General features: G+C 39.0%; 1 protein-coding gene across 2 annotated transcripts in view; it reads left to right on the top strand.

The window, feature by feature from the left end:
* Positions 1 to 18,801, top strand: part of STAU2 (staufen double-stranded RNA binding protein 2) — a 166,702-nt gene that overhangs the window by 42,522 nt on the left and 105,379 nt on the right. For both annotated transcript variants that reach the window (XM_061995420.1, XM_061995419.1), the window contains exons 6-7: positions 7,285 to 7,444; positions 15,716 to 15,823. In XM_061995420.1, the coding sequence (XP_061851404.1) occupies positions 7,285 to 7,444; positions 15,716 to 15,823 (268 nt within the window). The remainder of the gene's footprint in view (positions 1 to 7,284; positions 7,445 to 15,715; positions 15,824 to 18,801) is intronic.

Here is an 18,801-nt window from a genome sequence, read left to right as displayed (position 1 = left end):
AACAGTGAAAGTGGAAGGAGAGATCTGAATTTACTTAGCCTGGAAGCATCTTTCTCTAACTAGTGCTACATATCTGGCTTGATATGTTCATTGTATTACTTTTTGCTTAATACAGTTAAAGTATTTACCTTATCATGTTTGTAACTTTCTGCTGGTTTCTGCTAATTACTTTTGATGAATAACTGTTTTTCAGTTGTACATACTAACTTCAAATGGTGAACAAAGTAGTGGTATGTGCAGAGAGTAAATATTGAAATATTTATTTTGGTGAAATGTCTGTATTGAGCAACTTGGAATTCAGAGGTACAGTGATGTGGCAATATTATAGTCTTGTCATCACAAATTCTTCTGGGAAGATTCCACATTAGATAACGTTATGTTAAATTGAATCCCCCTCCCTTTTGTTTTTTACTCAAGAATGTTTCAATATTGTGATCATGAAAACATGAGTCAATTTTTTAATGAAGTTAGTCATACTGCATAGTTTTTAGCCCAGGAAAAGAAATAAAAAAAAGTGTGGGGGGAATCTTCATTAACTTCATGAACTATCTGCAGGCTCAGCACAAAGTTTAAAACAAAGTACAAATAAAGATGTGGAAGTAAAAAAGAAAAAAACTCAGCACAATGTTACTGTATAATAAAAGTAGATTGTGTCTGAGTAATGTTAACCCTGCATGTTTTGTGTTAACTCAGTTTTTAGATAAAGAATAAAGTAAATCTTATGTATGTGGGATTCAGTGAACCATTTTTTAGTATTAAATAAGGATACTGTTTTCATTAAACTGAAGGAGATGGGGCTTTGTGTAAGATATGCAAGGTTGGAAAGGAGAAGAAAAATAATCAGCAGTATTAAAAGTGTAAGTCGGAGGAAGATTAAGTACAGTTCGTCCAGTTTTAGAATCAACCTTTCTAATTATTTTTGTTAAAGGTGTTTGCACAAAAAGTAGGAAAATGTTCATGGGATATAGAAGACATCATCTCTACATAAGAAGATCAAGATATGCGGGAGGAGTTGGATGGACATGAGGACTGACACATTAGAAATGGGATGAGACTAGACTTTCCAGTATAAAATGTAAGATTAAGACCATAGGTACTGGTAGTACTAACTTTGTTTTCATGTGAGGGTTATTCAGCTGGAAATCACAGAACACAAGTGTTATCTAATATTATTAATTATTTGTTAGATAAACTAAGAACAACTGTTGTGACTGAACCAGAGGAGAGGCAAATGTGATTCTTAAGATGTCTTGAGGAAGATGTTTCTGGTAAAGGTACATAAATATTGTTGTTACACAGAACACTGTTAGCCTTTCATATGGTATATTATCTACCATTCTTGACTGTTATATTTAAGAACAGGAGTAAGTATAGAGAAGGGCTGTGAAGGATTGTCAGGATTTAGGTAGCCTTTTATGGGGAAGACTTCTGAAATACCTTGACTTGTTGCCGTGTAAAACAAGGGCTAAGAGGGAATGGGAAAGCTTGCTTTGGAGGATAAACATAAATGTAAAAGAACTGTATAAGTATATTATTGGCATAAAACCAAATGTAAAAGTATAGCCAAGCTGATCATGAAGAAATTCCTAAGTATCATCTCAGCTTCTAGATCATCCTTGTGGCAGAAGTGCTGAATGCAAGTAATCAAATTTACTTTCTATCAGACTTTTAACGAATAAAAAAGACTACATTATGCAGTTGCCTGCAACTCATGGATCTTGAGTGTTTAATGCAGGATTTGCTTATGTTCTTACATCTGAAATAGTGAAGGTTTGGAGTTTCTATGTCTTAAAATGGGAAGCATCTTTGTTATGTTTTCTCATTATTTAAAATAACCCCAAAACAGATGCTTTTGAATCTCTTTCTATTAATGTTTCCATCACATGGTAATTCTTTGTGATTCTTATGTAGTCAATTTTATTGCTTAGAGGTTTTCTACAAGTAGGTCAAAATTAGTTTATATTGGTTTCTGTTAATAGAAAATATTATATAGAGAAAAATATTGAGTATTGAATCATTCTGAATTAAGTAAATTAATTGCAAAATTTTAAAGATTCAGATTATAGTGTGATAATCTGGGGCAAGTATACATGGTTTTTGTTTTTTTAAGTCTCGTCTATGTAGCTATGGGAAGGTCAGTATTAAGTGAAAACAGCGATAGGCTATATAAATAAGCCAGTTGAATAGAAGTTTTAGAAAGTTATCTTTCCATCTAATCAGGGATATTTGTGGCTAAAAGCATCTCCATAGTGCCTTGTCTTGATTGTCTTAAATTAAGAATGCTTTTGGAGGATGTGAAGATATTCTAGAAGAGGACAGCCATACTGATTCAGGGATAATGGACTGTAGTTCTCAAAAGAAGTACTTGGAAAAGGGAGCCTCTTTGTTCCCAGATGTTGTTTCAGACCTGCTGAAAGAATCAGAAGGTGGACTGTATGAAGACAAAAGTTGCTATACTGGAAGTTTTCTTCAAAGCACAGAACTCACATCTGTAAGAAATGCATGTGGTTAATGGACTGCTTAGAAAAATAGGGCATGGCCAGGAAACAGCTGCGCTAAGTAACTTGCTCCCCTAGAGAAATTTCAAATGTTACAGAGAAAAAGTTGTTCACAGCAAATGCTGTTTCCTACTCCCTTTCGTGGTCTGTGTCTCTATCCCTCCACATGCAAAGCTCACAGCATTTTGCTGGTTAAGTAGTGTCAGGAAGGCTGCCAGCTTCATTGAGCTAGTATGGAAAAGGAGACAGAGGGAAGGAGTGCAGAGTATGACCCTGTCAGCATGGAGCTGGCATCTGAAGAATGACTTTCTCGTGCCATGTCGTATCTCATATTTTAGTGACCCTCAACTTGGACAAAATGATCCTCATTTCTCTTCACTTTGCATTGTGAAATGGGAATAGGGTAATACTTCCTATAACAGTTGTGTAGTGTACATAGGTGAAGAATATGTTGGCCATTAGAATTTAGAAAAAACCTCACTGGAGTTTTTAACAGTGAAAAGGAGGCTAGATCTAAATAAACTTCCCGGTTTCCGTGAGCTGCAGCTTGCACTTCCCCCCTCCCCCTGCCCCCTTATAGTAGTAAAGTAACAATATCTATCAGAAACATTTATGCCATTGAAGAGGAATCCAGAGAAATGCAGGAAATGCAGTGTGAACTTATAACGTATGTATTAGTATTTTACTTGTCTTTGTATGTGGATTTGATGGCCAAAAAGGAAGAGGCCCCAAGGGCTCCTTAGTATGCAATTAATATTTTGGCTAGAAAAGCAGCAGATTGTTTCAGTATGCTTACATGTTATGACATCATATTCCAGTAAAGTTATAATGAACAGAATTTTTGTTTGTCTCTGTGGCAAACCAAAATGAGTTTTCTAATTGTCAACAGACCTTGGTGATTTATTTAATTATAGTGGCGCCCGCTCGCACCAACTTAGTTAAAGTCTGTCAGCATTTCTGTTATGAACCCCTATTTTTAGGGGTTTATAACTAGTTGTAAATATTTGCTCATTGCTGAAACTTGGCATTCAAGGTCAGAGTCATAGAGCAAATACCCTTTTTCAGGTTAACCAATGGCATTAACTAGAAAGTAGATTTCTGACCCTATGAAACTAGGGAAACTAGGGAAACAGGAGAACCTGCTTTCCAGACATCCTATTTGAAAGGTCTTCTTAAGAATCTCAAATGTCCAGAAGAGACAGATGAAAATTAACTTGTTTTAATAGATATATGTGACTGGTTGTTAAAGTATTATTCTTTATCACATTTTGTTTCCTTCCAATTAGATGTATCATTTCACATAGCCTCTTATTTTATTCCAGTGTTGTAATCTTCTGCCATTGTCAGCCTATGTTCTGCAAAGTGTGCTAGTATCATCTGAAAATCTTTTTACATACAAATTTTCCCCAAAGAAAAATCCTACCCTTTATAGCTGCTATGTAAAATGCAGGAAGAGGCATGTTCTTTAAATGTAGGTTGGTTTAAAACTTTCAGAATCCTAATGAGTTCATGCATGAGACATTGCTGTTGGAGATCCTGGCTGTTTCAGTTGCGTGGTTGAGCAGTGCAACACAGGGCTGAGTATAGGACTGGTGTGTAGGTGTTCTTGTGATGGAAAATATTGTATTGATTATATTGTTTAATAATCAGCAAATTTCGTATAAATGTTCCCAAAATTGTTAATGTTTTCAATCCTTTTTGTTAACTCAAATGTAATATATTGAGTAAATCTATTAATGCCCAGTGGTAGGTATGTCATCTTAACTTTGCATAGGATTGTTCCTTACGTGAGTGTGCGTCTCCAGTGGCAAGTATGTCATCTGAACTTTGCATAGGGTTGTTGCTTACGTGAGTGTGCATCTTCAGGGTGCAGAATCATTCTGTATTAAAACTCAGTTTAATCATTGCACTGTACTTTCAGACTGCAATATTATGATTACTTTTAATGTTTTTATTAATACAGCCTCTCTCCTCACCACTGAAAGGAGGAAGATGTTTTGTTTCTATTTCACATGCTCCATGTTGTTGAGACGCCAATATCCTCACAGATTTAGTCCGTTTTCTGAGGATTTCAGATGCTCCTTTGCACTTTTCTGGCAATGTTTACATTATCAGTACTCTGTTAAATCTGTTTGAGGCCAAGCAGAGCAAGAAAAGTTTAATCAAAACCATGTAAAAGCCTAATCATTCTGCCAATGCCAAAGAGCTGCATGAGGCTCTAGAGCCACAGGCTGAATATCATTTTTCCATATTATCACATAAATAGCTCCCTGAACACTCTTTAAAAGAAAAGGTGGGGAGAGGGGAGGGGAAAAAGAGAGGGCTGTTTTGGGATATGAGTTTATAAAGTGAGTTAAGGTTCATGTGCTTTCCTCCTTTGCATGTAATGGAGAGAGAAAGGTAAGTCTGGTAACTCAGCAAGAAACAAGACATTCTGATGGATGTTGTGTTTCCCTAGATCTAGGTAGTTGTTAACTAGTAGTAGTTGTTAACTACTACTTTTTTTTTTTTTTGGTTTCAAGAGGATTGTGAACTAATGAGGTAGGATGTGCTATCAAGGTGCCTCCTGCTTTTGTGTGACAGAGCTTATCCTGTGCTAAGCAGCAGCTTTCAGAGGCAGCCAACAAATGCAGTGGTTTCCAGGCTCTGGTTCTAGATCTTCAAAGAACTTCTGGGATGGCAGGAGGATGTTGGGGAGCTCTTTGGGGAACTTGAGGGTGCCTGTTGCTGTAAGGAAAGGAGAGCTACAGGAGACTTTTGTAAGACTTTTCCAGATAGTGATCAAACACTGGAATGGTTTGTCCAGAGATGATGTGGAATATTCATCCATGGAGATATCCACAATACCCTGGACAGTGCCTGGACGAGATAGTGTAACTTCAGAGCTTGACCCTGCTTTGAGTGCCATGTTGAGTCAGATACCCTCCAGGAGTCTTTCAAACCTGAGTTATTCTGTAATTTTATGAAAATGTTATGTAAGCAAATGCATTTCCAGGCCTTAATAATTCCCTAAAACCGTGTTAAACTGTAAACAGGAAAGCAAATACCCACTTTTTGTATGTCGTAAAGGCAGCTTAGCTCACCCCTCCAAGGCCATACAGCCAGAGGCTCGTTGGAGCCAGTGTTAGGTTTTGATCTTTCCATATAAACATATTTTTAGAACTAGGCACAAGGTTCTGGGACAGTGAGACTGGAGGGCTTATTCACACTTGTTTGGGTTTGATATATGCTGCTATCTGAAAAACTTGTTGTTTTCTAGTTGAAACAATTATTGCAATTATTAATGAGGAGCCAGAAAGTCTTCATACAAAAAAAATCACCATCCAATTCAAGAGATAAAAATGGAAAGAGCATGCTTTCATAAGGATCCTTTAAGAGGAAGAAGGAAAATGTACTTCATTGTGGTTTTCAGTGATTCTAGTTTTGTTGTGATGGACTTAGCTTTTAGCCATGCTTTTGGATTCCTGGGCTTTTTATACACTGCCATAAAATATGTATAAGTTATTTGTCATGAATGAGAAACCATTTATGATAGGTATATATTTTTCCAAGGACTGAATCTCCAGTGTGTTAGAAAAGCTTTTGTTTGAGGAAGGAGTGCAGGCAGACTAGACTGCAAAGTGAAGAGTATGAACCAAATTCCCTCACCTGTGTATCATATAATTAAAAGACTTTTTGCAAATGTTCTCTTAAAATACTATAATTTTAATAGTGATTAGAAACACTTATCTGTGCTGAATTGCTTTTTCTGAGTTGAGAGGAGCGTGAGGCAAGGGTATGTGGAATACCTCATTTTCTGTAGAAATTGTTTGTGTGGACAAGCCCCTTTTATTTTATTGCCATGGTGCTGTGACAGGACATCCAAAACCCACAAATGGCATTATGGCTTTTTCTTCATTTGCTGCTAGCAAGAGACAGATTTCAGGGGATGGAGTATGGGTTGCATTAGCTGTTTTTATTACTGAAAATAGAAATGTGGAATTGATGATATGAATAAAGATAATGCTGTCTTGGGGGAGTAATAACTGTGCTAGTTGATAGGAAAAGATTCAAATTTTTGCTTTATGTTTCTTTCAGTGCCTTTCAGACATACTTAGGAAAACAAACCCTGATGTTATATTTGGAAATTTTTCTGTAGGAAGGAAAAAAGAGGAGGGCAATGTGTTTCTGATTGCTGCTTTTCTTTCAAGGCCTGAAAAAATGTTTAGATATTGCAGTGCTGGAGGAGAGCTTTTCTCTACCCTCTGTTACACTTTTGTTAAGATAATTTCTTATCCTCTACAGCAATTTCAATCCTTGAGCTTTTAGAAGAGGCTAGACGTACCTTGTCAAGGCCTTTCACTCTCTGCTGTCTCTCTTTCTGTTGCCCCCAATAGCTGACCTATGCCAGCAGTTCCAGATGAGAGACTTCACAATCCTTCTTCCTCTGTGCCACTTCCCTGTTGCACTGGAGTTGTCTCCCAGGCATGGTTTCCATTGGAGCTTTCAGTTCTCCTTAGGTTTAATCTTCACAAGACTCAAACGAAGAAGAGAGCAAAGATGGGCTTTTGGGCTGAAGTATAGTAGAGCTCGTTGCAGAGCCCTGCAAATGTGGGTAAAGAGCTTGCTTGCATGTGGGAGCTGCTATCAGTTACTGACAGCCTTGCTGAGGAATAGTCCATGTATTTGAGTGTTAGGTCTTACTCTGGGAGAAGGTGTTTTATCCCTAACTACTGCTCTGTATTACATAAAATTGATGGTTAAAATTTATAACTTGTATTGTTTTCTTTTCATGACTTCTTTACAGGTATCACTGCCCAGTGCCTAAAATTTTCTATGTCCAGTTAACTGTTGGCAACAGTGAGTTTTTTGGTGAAGGAAAGACACGTCAAGCTGCTAGACATAATGCTGCAATGAAGGCACTTCAAGCTCTCCAGAATGAGCCTATTCCAGAAAAATTACCTCAGGTGTGTGTTTCAGAAAACTGTTCTTAGTCTTCACATTAAGATATCAAATCTGAGAGGGGACCTTATCAATGTTTATAAATACCTAAAGGGCAGGTGTTGAGAGGATGGAGTTAGTCTTCTTTCCATAGTGCCCAGTGACAGGACAGGGGTAGGGAGCTCAAGCTGGAACACGGGAAGTTCCTCTTGAACAAAAGGAAAAACTTATTGCATGTGAGGGTGAGGGAGCCCTGGCACAGGCTGCCCAGGGAGGATGTGGAGTCTCTTTCTCTGGAAGTTTTCAAAACCTGCCTGGATGTGTTTCTGTGTGACCTGGTCAAGGTGAACCTGCTTTCTAACTCCTACCATTCAGGGATTCTTTGATTCTGTGAAATCAAACAATCTGCTTGCCTGAATCTAACAGAGCTCACTGACAGCTGCTGATCCAGACTTTCAGCTAGTTAGTACCTTTTTAAATAGCTAGCTTTCACAGTGATATGTTTCTTAAATGGTATATGTTACTGCTCGAAAATGTTGTCAAATATTAAAAATATTTTTAATAGAACAATTATTTTCAAAATAATTTCTGCAAATTGAAGGACAAATATAATAAAATTGTTGAGTCAAAAGAAGCTAAAATAAATGCATGAGAACACCATCTTTTTATTATATATACTCTTTCCAATGATGTTTGTTGCACTCCTGTGTGGAGTACAAAACATTACTTATAGTACCTTCAGTGTCTTGTGTGGTAGCTTTGAGATGCTTTTTAAGATTGGAAGTAATTTTGTGTATTAAAACAAAAATATATTTTGCAATATTCTTTTGCTGGATCTGGAAATTCTTAGAAATCACTTGCTAGGATTAATATTGATTTAAAAAAAAAAAAAACAGGAAAACTCTTAAAAGAATACATAAAGTCGAGAGGAATCCTTATTTCCTTTCTCATTCTTAATTCCCTTCATTTCTCTTTTGGTTTCAGTCAAGTGTATTGGTTGATAATGAATCTTTAGCACAAACCTGAGTGGAATCTTCTATTATTGAAACATATCTTTAGCTCAGCGTATTCTTGGTTTTTGAAAATGGCATTTTTAATATTAAGTTTTATCTAAAGAGTCTTTGAATTCAAAATATCCATTAGTCAGAATGGAAACTAAGCCACTAGTGCATGGGTTTTCATAGTCTATGTACATTTGTAGATTACCTAGCAAAATTAATAATATATTTAGCATTGGGTCTATTTAGTGTTTATCTATATAAGTGCTGTTGGGACGTGCAGGGTTTTGGAAGATGTAGTCATGGTAAATAGGGTTTCCTAAGTTCTTGTAGCATGCTATGGTGTTGTGTCTCTCATGAGCTAACCATAAGTTATATATGTAAACTGAATCAAATGCACAGTTAGCTATGAGAAAAGCAGTAAGACTACTTGCCAAGAGACAATACTATAGGTTAGCTGAGACATTCACATAGTACTTGCAAGAGCTGTAAGGGCACTGTGAGTTTCTGGTGAAGCAGTTGAAGACCAGTTCGGATTCTGTAGGATCCCAATAGCAGGTGTCTGTGGGTAGGAGACTAAATTGAACCTCTAGTCAGGAAAACCTCTGTGGCTTGGTTATTCTGAGGGTAAAGGGAGCTAGTTGCAATCTAGTAATGAGGAAACATCTCTGTCACTTCATGGGTTAGAGCTATAGTTGACTGGAGAAAGCTGGGGGTAACACTATGTCTAGGTCATGACAGAGTACACGTGGAACTGAGCCTATAGTTCCCCAGAGAACAGGAGATTGGTTGAAGTAGAGTTTAAGGGCTTCATGGTGACAAGGTTCAGACTGCTTCCTGCTGCTGGTCATGTGAAGTGCATGCAGGGCTACTATTCAGTGGTGAGATGCACCTTCACCATCGGACATGGTCCAGCTCAGTAAAACGCTGCTTCCTTCAGCAGAACTGACTTGCTTGGGTCTGCCATGGAAGACGATTGACTCACTATTTGTCAGGCATCATGTGTGGATCAGAGCCAGTACACAGTAGAACCTGTCTGGCCTCAGTTCCATGACTAGATTGAGCTGCTTTCTTTCTCAATCACTGCCACTGTGTTTCCAAGGAGAGCTGAAAGGGGGGCAAGGATAGACGTACTGGTGTCAGTCTAGCCTTGCATCCCATTAGTAACTCAGTGCATTTTGCTGGAATGAGATCCATGGAATATAGCATGGTAAATACATGGGTTTACCTTTTGGCCATCATATCTGTGTTTGTGTAATGCAGCCTTATATATATCCTTTCATTTCAAAATACCCTTCTTTTCCTCTTTTTAAAAAAACTTGGTGTAAGGATAAAGTCTTTTATCCATATTAAACTACTTGCCATCTTAATACTTCATTGGGCAAACGTGCAGAAGAGCATAAGGTGAGCAGATACAAGAAGCAATCAGCAAACAAGGCAGAGTTACAGGTGAATGTTGACTTGCTTTCATAAACAAGCTATTTTGTGTCTGCCAAAGCACCTCTGCTGTCTCACAGATGCGAGGCTAAGGAAGACCTTACAATTAAAATGTCAGTTGTTGAATGAGGATCAGATTTAAATACAGAGTACTTGAGACACTCCTGAACATATTTTATCTTCTTTAGGGAAATCATATGGCTGAGGCTTGGAACTTTATGGCTCAGTAATAAGGTCTAAGCCTTCAAGTCTGATCCTCCTTATTCTCCACTCATGGATAGGCTCTCTACTGTCTTTGGTGAAAAAGTATGCAAGGAGTTAAACAGTAGGGACAGAAGGAATAATCAGGGATTTTCTGGACTGATTTGCTTGTATTAATGATGAAATTTTAAACAGTAATTTCTGCATTAGACTCTACATATCTGGGTAAGCTAGAGTATAGCTAGAAAACCTAAATATTTATAACTTACAGGCATGTTGAAGGTCCAGTGGGCTTTATATTGTTTTATGTCTGCTACCTCCCTGGGGCATGGGTCAAGGATGTCAAGAGGAAACTCTAGCATGGTACAGCCCATGAACTACTATCAATTGTTGGTTTTCCAGGTGGGTAGTGATGAAGTGTCAAGCAGGAGTCTAAAGGCCATTAAGGGAGACTTCAGAGCATTGGGTCAGCTGGTTAAGGGATCAAGAGCACAAATAGTGTTCTCCTCTATCCCTTTGGCTGTGGGCAGGAATGAGGAAAGCATATCGAAGACAAAACAGATTAATACCTGGCTCTAAGCCTGATTTCACTGACAAAATTTTGGGGTTTTGAGCACAGGGTACTTTATAGGTATTGTGTTCAAAGGGATGGGATACATTTGATACAAAATAGGAAAAAGCAACTGGGTCTAGAGCTAACAGAGCTCACTGAGAGGTCTTTAAACTAGATTTGAAGGGGGAAAGGGGTGATACCAGGTCTGACGGAAGTAAGCCTGGGAGATGGTCTGTTCTCGACATCCTTGGGTCTGCTGTCTCGGTATAGGCTGGAGATGGAGCTCTTTGTGGTGGCAGGAAAACAAGAGTTATTGTGCTAGAGGACACGGATGCATCTGAAAATGGTTATGGGGAAGTTAGGATTTCTTCCCCTGGAAAGGTAGGCTGGATTGGTAACCCACCTGAAGTGCATCTACACCAATGGCAGCACAGGCCGCAAACAGTAGGAGCTGGAAGCCATTGTGCACCAGGGAAGAAAGACATTGTTGCTTATACAGAAATGTGATGGGATGAGTCATACCGCTGCAGTGCTGCACTGGATGACTACAGACTCTTTACAAGAGACTGACAAGGCAGGAGAGGTAGAGGGGCAACCTCTATTTTAGGGAGTATCTCAAAGTGTTTAGAGGTCACTGATGGTAAGGATAGCATGGAGTGTCTATGGGTAGGAATCATGCAGAAGGACAACAAGGGGGATATCATAGTAGGAGTCTGTTATAGACCACCCAGCCAGGATGAGGAGGCAAATGGGAGGTTCTTTAGGCAGCTGGGAAAATTCTCAAGATCACTGTCTCTCAGTCTCATGGGGGACTTAAATCTACCAGACGTCTGCTGGGAATACAACACAGCAGAGAGAAGACAGTCCAGGAGGTTCCTGGAGCGTGTGGAGGATAACTTCCTCACGCAGCTTGTGAAGGACCAATGAGGGAAGGTGCCTTGCTGGACCTGGTGTTCTCAAACAAAGCAGGTCTGGAGGGGGACATAATGGTTGGAGGTCACCTAGAGCATGGTGATCATGAAATGATTGAGTTCTCAATCCTCAGGGAAGCAAGGAGGGGGATCAGCAGACGTATCACCTTAGATTTCCAGAGGGCAGACTTTGAATTGTTTAGGAAGTTGGTAGCCAGAGTCCCTTGGGAGGCAGTCCTGAAGGGCAAAAGAGTCCATGAAGGCTGGACATTCTTCAAGAAGGAAATCTTAAAGGCACAGGATCAAGCTGTTTCCATGTGCAAGAAGATGAGTTGGTGGGGCAGAAGACCACCCTGGCTGAACCAGGGGGCTTCTGCTGGAGCTCAGGAGAAAAAAGAGAATCTATAACATCTGGAAGAAAGGTCAGGCAGCCCAAGGCTGTGATGAGGTCATGTAGGGAGAAAATTAGAAGGGCCAAGGCTCAACCAGAAGTTAAGCTGGCCACCACTGTAAAAGACAGTAAGAAAAGTTTCTACAATATATTAGCATCAAAAGGAGACCTAAGAGGAATCTTCCCTCTTTAGTGGATGAAGGGGAAACCTAGTGAACAAGGATGAGGAAAAGGCTGAGATACTTAATGCCTTCTTTGCCTCAGTCTTCAATACTAAAACCAGGTCTTCTCTGGGCACTCATCCACCAGAGCTGGAAGAAAGGGACAGGGGACAGACTGAAGCTGCCTTAGTCCAAGGGGAGATGGTGTGTAACCTGCTGCTCCACCTCAACGCAGACAAGTCAATGGGGCCAGACGGAATCCACCTGAGGGTGCTGACAGAAGTGCTTGCTAAGCCAGTCTCCATTGTCTACCAACAGTCCTGGCTCACTGGGGAGTTCCTAGTGGACTAGAGAACAGCTAATGTGACGCCCATCTACAGGAAGGGTCAGAAGGAGGATTTAGATAATGACAGGCCTGTCAGCCTGACTTCGGTGCTGGGGAAGGTTATGGAGCAGATGATCTTGAGCACCATGCTGAGGCACACACATTACAATCAAGGATTCAGGCCCAGCCAGCATGGCTTTATGAAAGGCAGATCCGGTTTGACCAACCTGATCTCCTTCTATGACAAGATGACCCACTTAGTGGATGAGGGAAAGGCTGTGGATGTGGTCTTTCTGAACTTCAGTAAGTCCTTCAACGAAGTCTCCCACAGCACCCTCTTGGAGAAACTGGCTGCCCATGGCTTGGATGGACCTACTCTGAGATGAGTGGAAAACTAGCTGGATGGCCAGGCCCAGTTGTAGTGAATGGAGTTAAATCCAGTTCACAGCCAGTTACCAGTGGTGTTCCCCAGGGCTCGGTGCTGACGCCTGTTTTTTTAACATCTTTTTCAATGATCTGGATGAGAGGATTCAGTGCACCCTAAGTAAATTTGCAGATGACACCAAGCTAAGCGAGTGTGCTGACATGCTTGAGGGCCCAAAGGCTCTTCAGAAGGACCTGGACAGGCTGGAGCGATGGGATGAGGCCTACTGCATGAGGTTCAACAAGGCCAAGTGCTGAATCCTGCACTTGGACCACAATAACCCCAGGCAATGGGGTTAGGACAGAGTGGCTGGAGAGTTGTCTTGCAGAAAAGGACCTGAGGGTGTTAGTTGACAGGCAGCTGAACATGAGCCAGCAGTGTGGCCAAAAAGGACAATGGCATCCTGGCTTGGATCAAAAGTAGTGTGGCCAGCAGGGCTAAGGAGGTGATTGTTTCCCTTTACTTGATGCTAGTGAGGCAACACCTCAAATACTGTGTCCAGTTCTGAGCCCCTCACTATAAGAAGGACATTGAGGTGCTAGAGCATGTCCAGAGAAAGGCAATGAAGCTGGTGAAGCATCTAGAGAACAAGTCTTATGAGGGGCATCTGAGGGAGCTGGGGATGTGTAGCCTGGAGAAGTGAACGGTGAGGGCAAACATGATCACCCTCTACAGCTACCTGAAAGGGAGTCGTAGTGAGATGGGAGTCAATCTCTCTAGTAATGAATGATAGGGCAAGAGAAGATGAGCTTAAGTTGTGCCACAGGAGGTTTAGATTGGACATTAGGAAGAACTTTTTTCACTGTGAGGGTTATTAAGCATTGGAACGGGCTGCCCAGGGAGATGGTGGAGTCACGATCCCTAGAGATATTCGAAGACGCATATATGAAGTACTGAGGATATGATGTTCCTGGCAGCATGAAGTTAGTGGTTGGACTTGATGATCTTAAAAGTCTTTTCCAACTGTAGTGATTCTATGATTCAACAAAAGTTATACCAGTGGTTGATTTTTCCCTATTGCAAATATAATTTGCAAAGTATTTCTTCTAAATTCACTTAGCTTCATTTTCTGTGTAATTGATGTTTTCTAATCTTTGCTGAATGTAACAAACAGGTGTCAAAAATCTCTCCTCCATATATATTAAACAGATTCTGCTTAAGTAACTTCTAATCTTTTTACAGAACTATTTTTTTTCCATAGTGTCTCAGTGTAAAGTTGTTTTTTTCTAATAAGTAGTTCATCCTTGGGATCAGTTTTTCAAATTATCCTTGTCCTTTATAAAACACAAACCTAATTGAATACAATACCAGATAAGATTCTCACTAAGATTTTTTTAAAGAATAACTGTACTCCATTCTTTATGTTTTATACTCTTTCTAGCCCCCAAAAATATTTTTACTTTTAAATATTATCTCATTAACTCTGTTCAATTGACCTTTCTCAGTGATCCTAATCATTGCTTTGTCTGTCCTATGGATAATGACCTAATTCTTGATTTCAGTGGTACTTTACATTTCACTACATGAAATGAGCTAGAGATCCTACGTAATTTTGTTCAAACTACCCTTCTTACTGCTTTGCACTGCACCCTTTTATTTCCAGCAAGTTCTGTAAACTATAGGTCTTTGATTTGTATTTAGCTCCGGATCAGTGTCAGGGGTGTAAATTCCATTTTCAGACTCAAAATTTTGCAAGCGTTTAATGAGACAAAAGGTACTTCAAGTCTGCGTGCTACAACTGACTGCTGGATTTTTGATCCTGTGTTATCTCTAAAGGTTAATGTGTTTAGGGTTAACAAATAGTAGATAAAGGATTGATAAATTCCATTGTTAATGTGAGGAAGCTAATGCCTTTTTAATGTTATTTAATAACTTTGTATCTGCATTTTGTAGCTATGCTGGTGGCTGAAGATTTAGATCAGTCTTTTGTTAAGTAAGATGGGAGCTCTACAGGAAGCCACCTAATTCAGCCCAAGTTTCTTTGATGTTTAGTTCCACTAATAAAAAAATTAGGAGCCTGGCCAAGGTTACATGACTGTTGAGAGATCCCAGTTTGAAACATTCAGAGCTTTTCAATTTGAAAGTCGTTGAGAGTGAAACCTCTGAGAACTAGGGAAGATGTGGCCTGGAGGATGAACACCAAAAGGCAGCAGTTGCAGAAGATTATATCTCTTTGACTGATCTCCATGCTGATGATTGTCTGAGGAAAATAAGACTTAACCTAAAGTGTAAAGCAAAGTTGATTTTTAGGCAGGATAATGTTTGCATGTGCCTTTTGTTGTTTTGTGTCTTAGCCTCTCTGTTTGTTATGTTCCTATGGATAAATAAATAATGTTCTGTGTTGAGCAAGCTGTTCGCTGTCACTACCTTTTCATACTGTCATAACTCCCAGAGGGAAGTTGATGGAGGGGCCATTTACCAGCTGGACCTGCTGAGGACACCTGTAACCTGGTGACCCAGTCCAAGCGCGGGGGTGATTCACCGAATTTCTTCTGAGAGAAACATAGTCTTACATACTTTCCAAGAAGTACAGAAGGCTTCTTCCTTGCTTGGAAGGGATGCCCTCACAGACACTGATAAGATCAATCCTCATGTTTGATACATAAAGTGTGTATCCGTATGATTGTTATCCATGTCATTAATAAGACTAAAATCCATAGAAGCTATTTTGCCATTTATCATTAATTTGTCAATTAATGTTTATGTATTCCTTTATTATGAAACATTGTGTACGGCTTCATGGTTAGTGGATGTCAGATAATAGGGTCCTGAGATGGATGTACAAACGCTGATTTACATCGTGACAGGAGAACTCAGAAGTCAATCCAGGGGAGAAGTTTGGGGGTTTTAAAATTTTCTAACAATTGTGATATGATTATATTTTCTTCATTTTCAGAATGGAGAAACAGGAAAGGAATCAGAGGAGGATAAAGATGCAAACAAGTCTGAAATCAGTGTAGTGTTTGAAATTGCTTTGAAGCGCAATATACCTGTCAGTTTCGAGGTAAGATGTTACATATTTATCTGTTTGCTAAGGAAGTATTAAAAACAAGGCCACTAAAACTGAACAGAGTTAATAATATTAATATATCATGAATATGGCATTTAAATTCATGCAAATTATAAACAGAAGAATTGGTACTGTATCGGAGTCTAAGAAACTGAGTTTTTACTACTAAAATAGATGCTTTATCAGAAGTATTATAGACCTAATACTCGGTTGCAAACAGGTGGATGGCAACCAGACAGTTTAAACATCTTCTGCATAGCATTGTGAGATTAGAATCAGTAGCCACACTCAATCTGCTTTGAAATAATCTTTAAAAGTCAGACAAAGTCTTTGCTTTAACTGTAGGCATTCGTACATTACACAACTTCCCAATGAGACATTTTGCATCCAATGCTCTGTGTTCAGAAAGTCGTAAGTATCTCTTTATCTTCCACACTGTTAAGACTTCTTATCTATCTCTACTTAGGTCTTCATGGTTTTGGGGTTTGTTTTCCTCATTTCATATTATTTTATGTGTGAATCTGCTTCTGACACCTTTGTTTACCTTCCGTAATAAAGAATATTTGGAATAGCTCCAACACTATCAATGAACTAACTGTGGGAGAATGAGTGTTAGTAACTTGAATTTTTTTCCAATGAGAAAATTCTTTCACAAACTAGTTGTAAAAATCTGACATTGCTGTGAGAGGAACCGACAGGCTTTCAAACTGGTTCTTTTAAAATTTTTTTTAATGCAGAAAATGGTAGTGAAAGAGGCTCTTTAAGGTTTGATTTTTCTGCTTTTTTTTTTTTTATGTTTAACCTGAGAGTTAAGAAGGGCGTGAGTAGTGCCTGTACTGGTGATGATTATTTTCTGCAGTTCTTTTTCCTTTTGAAGTATACATGCACGTTTGCATGCCAAAAAAATGAAATTATGCTGTGGCATGCCTTACAGTGTGCTGTATGCAGTTTACTGAATTGGCCAACGTCAAATGAGCTATTTGGACCTTCTTAGAAATCTGAGAGATCTCTAAGAAGAGAGCCAAAGACAAAGAATATTTGTTTTTGACAGAGGAGTTCCTCAGTATGAGAAACACGGATGTACATCATAAATATGATCTATGTAATATGGACTAATTAGAAATTTAAGAGAATGCATAAAACTGAGATGTCTGGTGTTGGTATATGAATTTACAAGTACATGGAAAAAACCATAACTCTTATATAAGAAGATCAGACATAATGGAAACACATGCCTGTGTTTCAAAAAGGAAGCTCATAATTAAGGTTTCTGTTTTCACATAATTTTCTGCCTTAAATATTTTAAAGTACTTGGAAGAGTTTCATACCAATAAATACACTAAAATACAAGGAGATGTACGGTCATGGGTCACAGAGTAACTTCGAGGTTGGAAAGAGAAGTGGGATGGTGCTTTGAATGACTTCTTAACTTCATTCCTGTGTTTTAGATTATTTAGGGGAGTGCATTTGTTAAGGAGAGAATGGAGGCAGAGATGCTTAGTGCAGGAAAAGTCTAATGTGTCATTTGCCAAAGAATGTTAACAACATTGAAAAAAGACAGTTTCTTGTTCTCTTGACACATTTTGTGTTTAAATCGAAGTATAGGTTGTATTCTTAAATAAAGTTTTGATTAAACTTGGTAGTGACTTATATTTTAAGAAAACTGCTAAGCAATTATGAATAATCCCCAGGATCTGATGTTTCTAATACGATTTTATTTAGAAGTGGGTTTGTGTTATTCCAGGTAGGCATCAAAGCATTCTCTAGGGTTTTTTTGTGTGTGTGATAGCCATAAAATGATCTGCCTTTTCTTTTTCTGATGAAACTTTAGCCAGTGTTCCAGCAGTGCTGTGTTATACCACAAAGAAATAGTCATAAAGATACATAAAGTTCTATGTAAGCATGTCCTCAGCATTGCACAGGGGTTCAAAATAGGAAAAGCATGCAGAACCCTGTGAGTTTCCTCTGTATCTGCTGTTTCATGTAATATGCCTAGTTTTACTTGCTTAGGAACTTTAGGAGAAATTTTAAGACATTTCTATCTGTTGAAATCATTAACTAAAATAAAAGCATGGAATTGTGACAAAGAACAAGCTTCACTCCATACTTAGCACTGGTGCATCCTTTGCTAAGCTTTACTGATCGACTTTTAAGTCAAAATACAGTTCCTCAAAGGCATTGTGGGAGTCTTGATGAACAATTTTTAAGGAGGGATACAAAACTGATTGCCATAGCAGTTGTTGGAATACCTGTAAAATGGTCATTTTGCTGCTAATTTCTTCCTTGACAGTAGGTGAAAACATTGCTTTTTTCAGTTGTTTTTCAACATACCTGTTTTTATTTCTGACTTGTGAGTAAGGAGTTAGATGAAGGTGTAATTGAGGTCAACAGCTTCAGATATTAGAACATGTTGGGATGTTTCAGATTGTCGTTTTAGTTTCAGTATTTTTCTTTAGATTGGAGTGGTTTTTCTTCAGAATAGCAAGCAGAAAAATACAATTTTTTCGTTCTCAGTGTCAGGAGTGAGGGGATAGAGTGCCTGAACAGACACGTTTTCTGCCCCTCCATCCTCTTGCAGGGTTCTGCTGGGAAAACGAGTTGCAGTTTCTTGTGCTCCAGTCTTATCACAGTCATGCAGAGATTCTGCATTTTGAACCAGGACTGACTGGGACACAGAGCAAGTTCTCAACAGGAATTTTCACATGCATTTGTTTCCTGCTCTCTTGGAGATTAAGGCTTTCAGATTGGATGGTTGACATGCTGAGTAGCTCTCATTTTGATTTTGCATGTCACCCTTCCTCACTCCAGTTTTAATAAGACACCCAGACTTAAAAAAAAACTCCAGTGGTGAAAATCTGGTATGTCTGCCCCCACAAGCACGTGGAAATGTGTTGGTCTTTTAAAACTTCTAAATAATCATGGTTGTAGGTGAGATGTTTTTATTGACCTGCTTTTTGTCTCCTCTGTTGATG

This window comes from Colius striatus, chromosome 4 (genome assembly GCF_028858725.1).
Source record: "Colius striatus isolate bColStr4 chromosome 4, bColStr4.1.hap1, whole genome shotgun sequence".
Taxonomy (NCBI): Eukaryota; Metazoa; Chordata; class Aves; order Coliiformes; family Coliidae; genus Colius; species Colius striatus.
The sequence above is the reverse complement of the archived record's forward strand: the minus strand, read 5'-3'. Positions and strand labels throughout refer to the sequence as shown.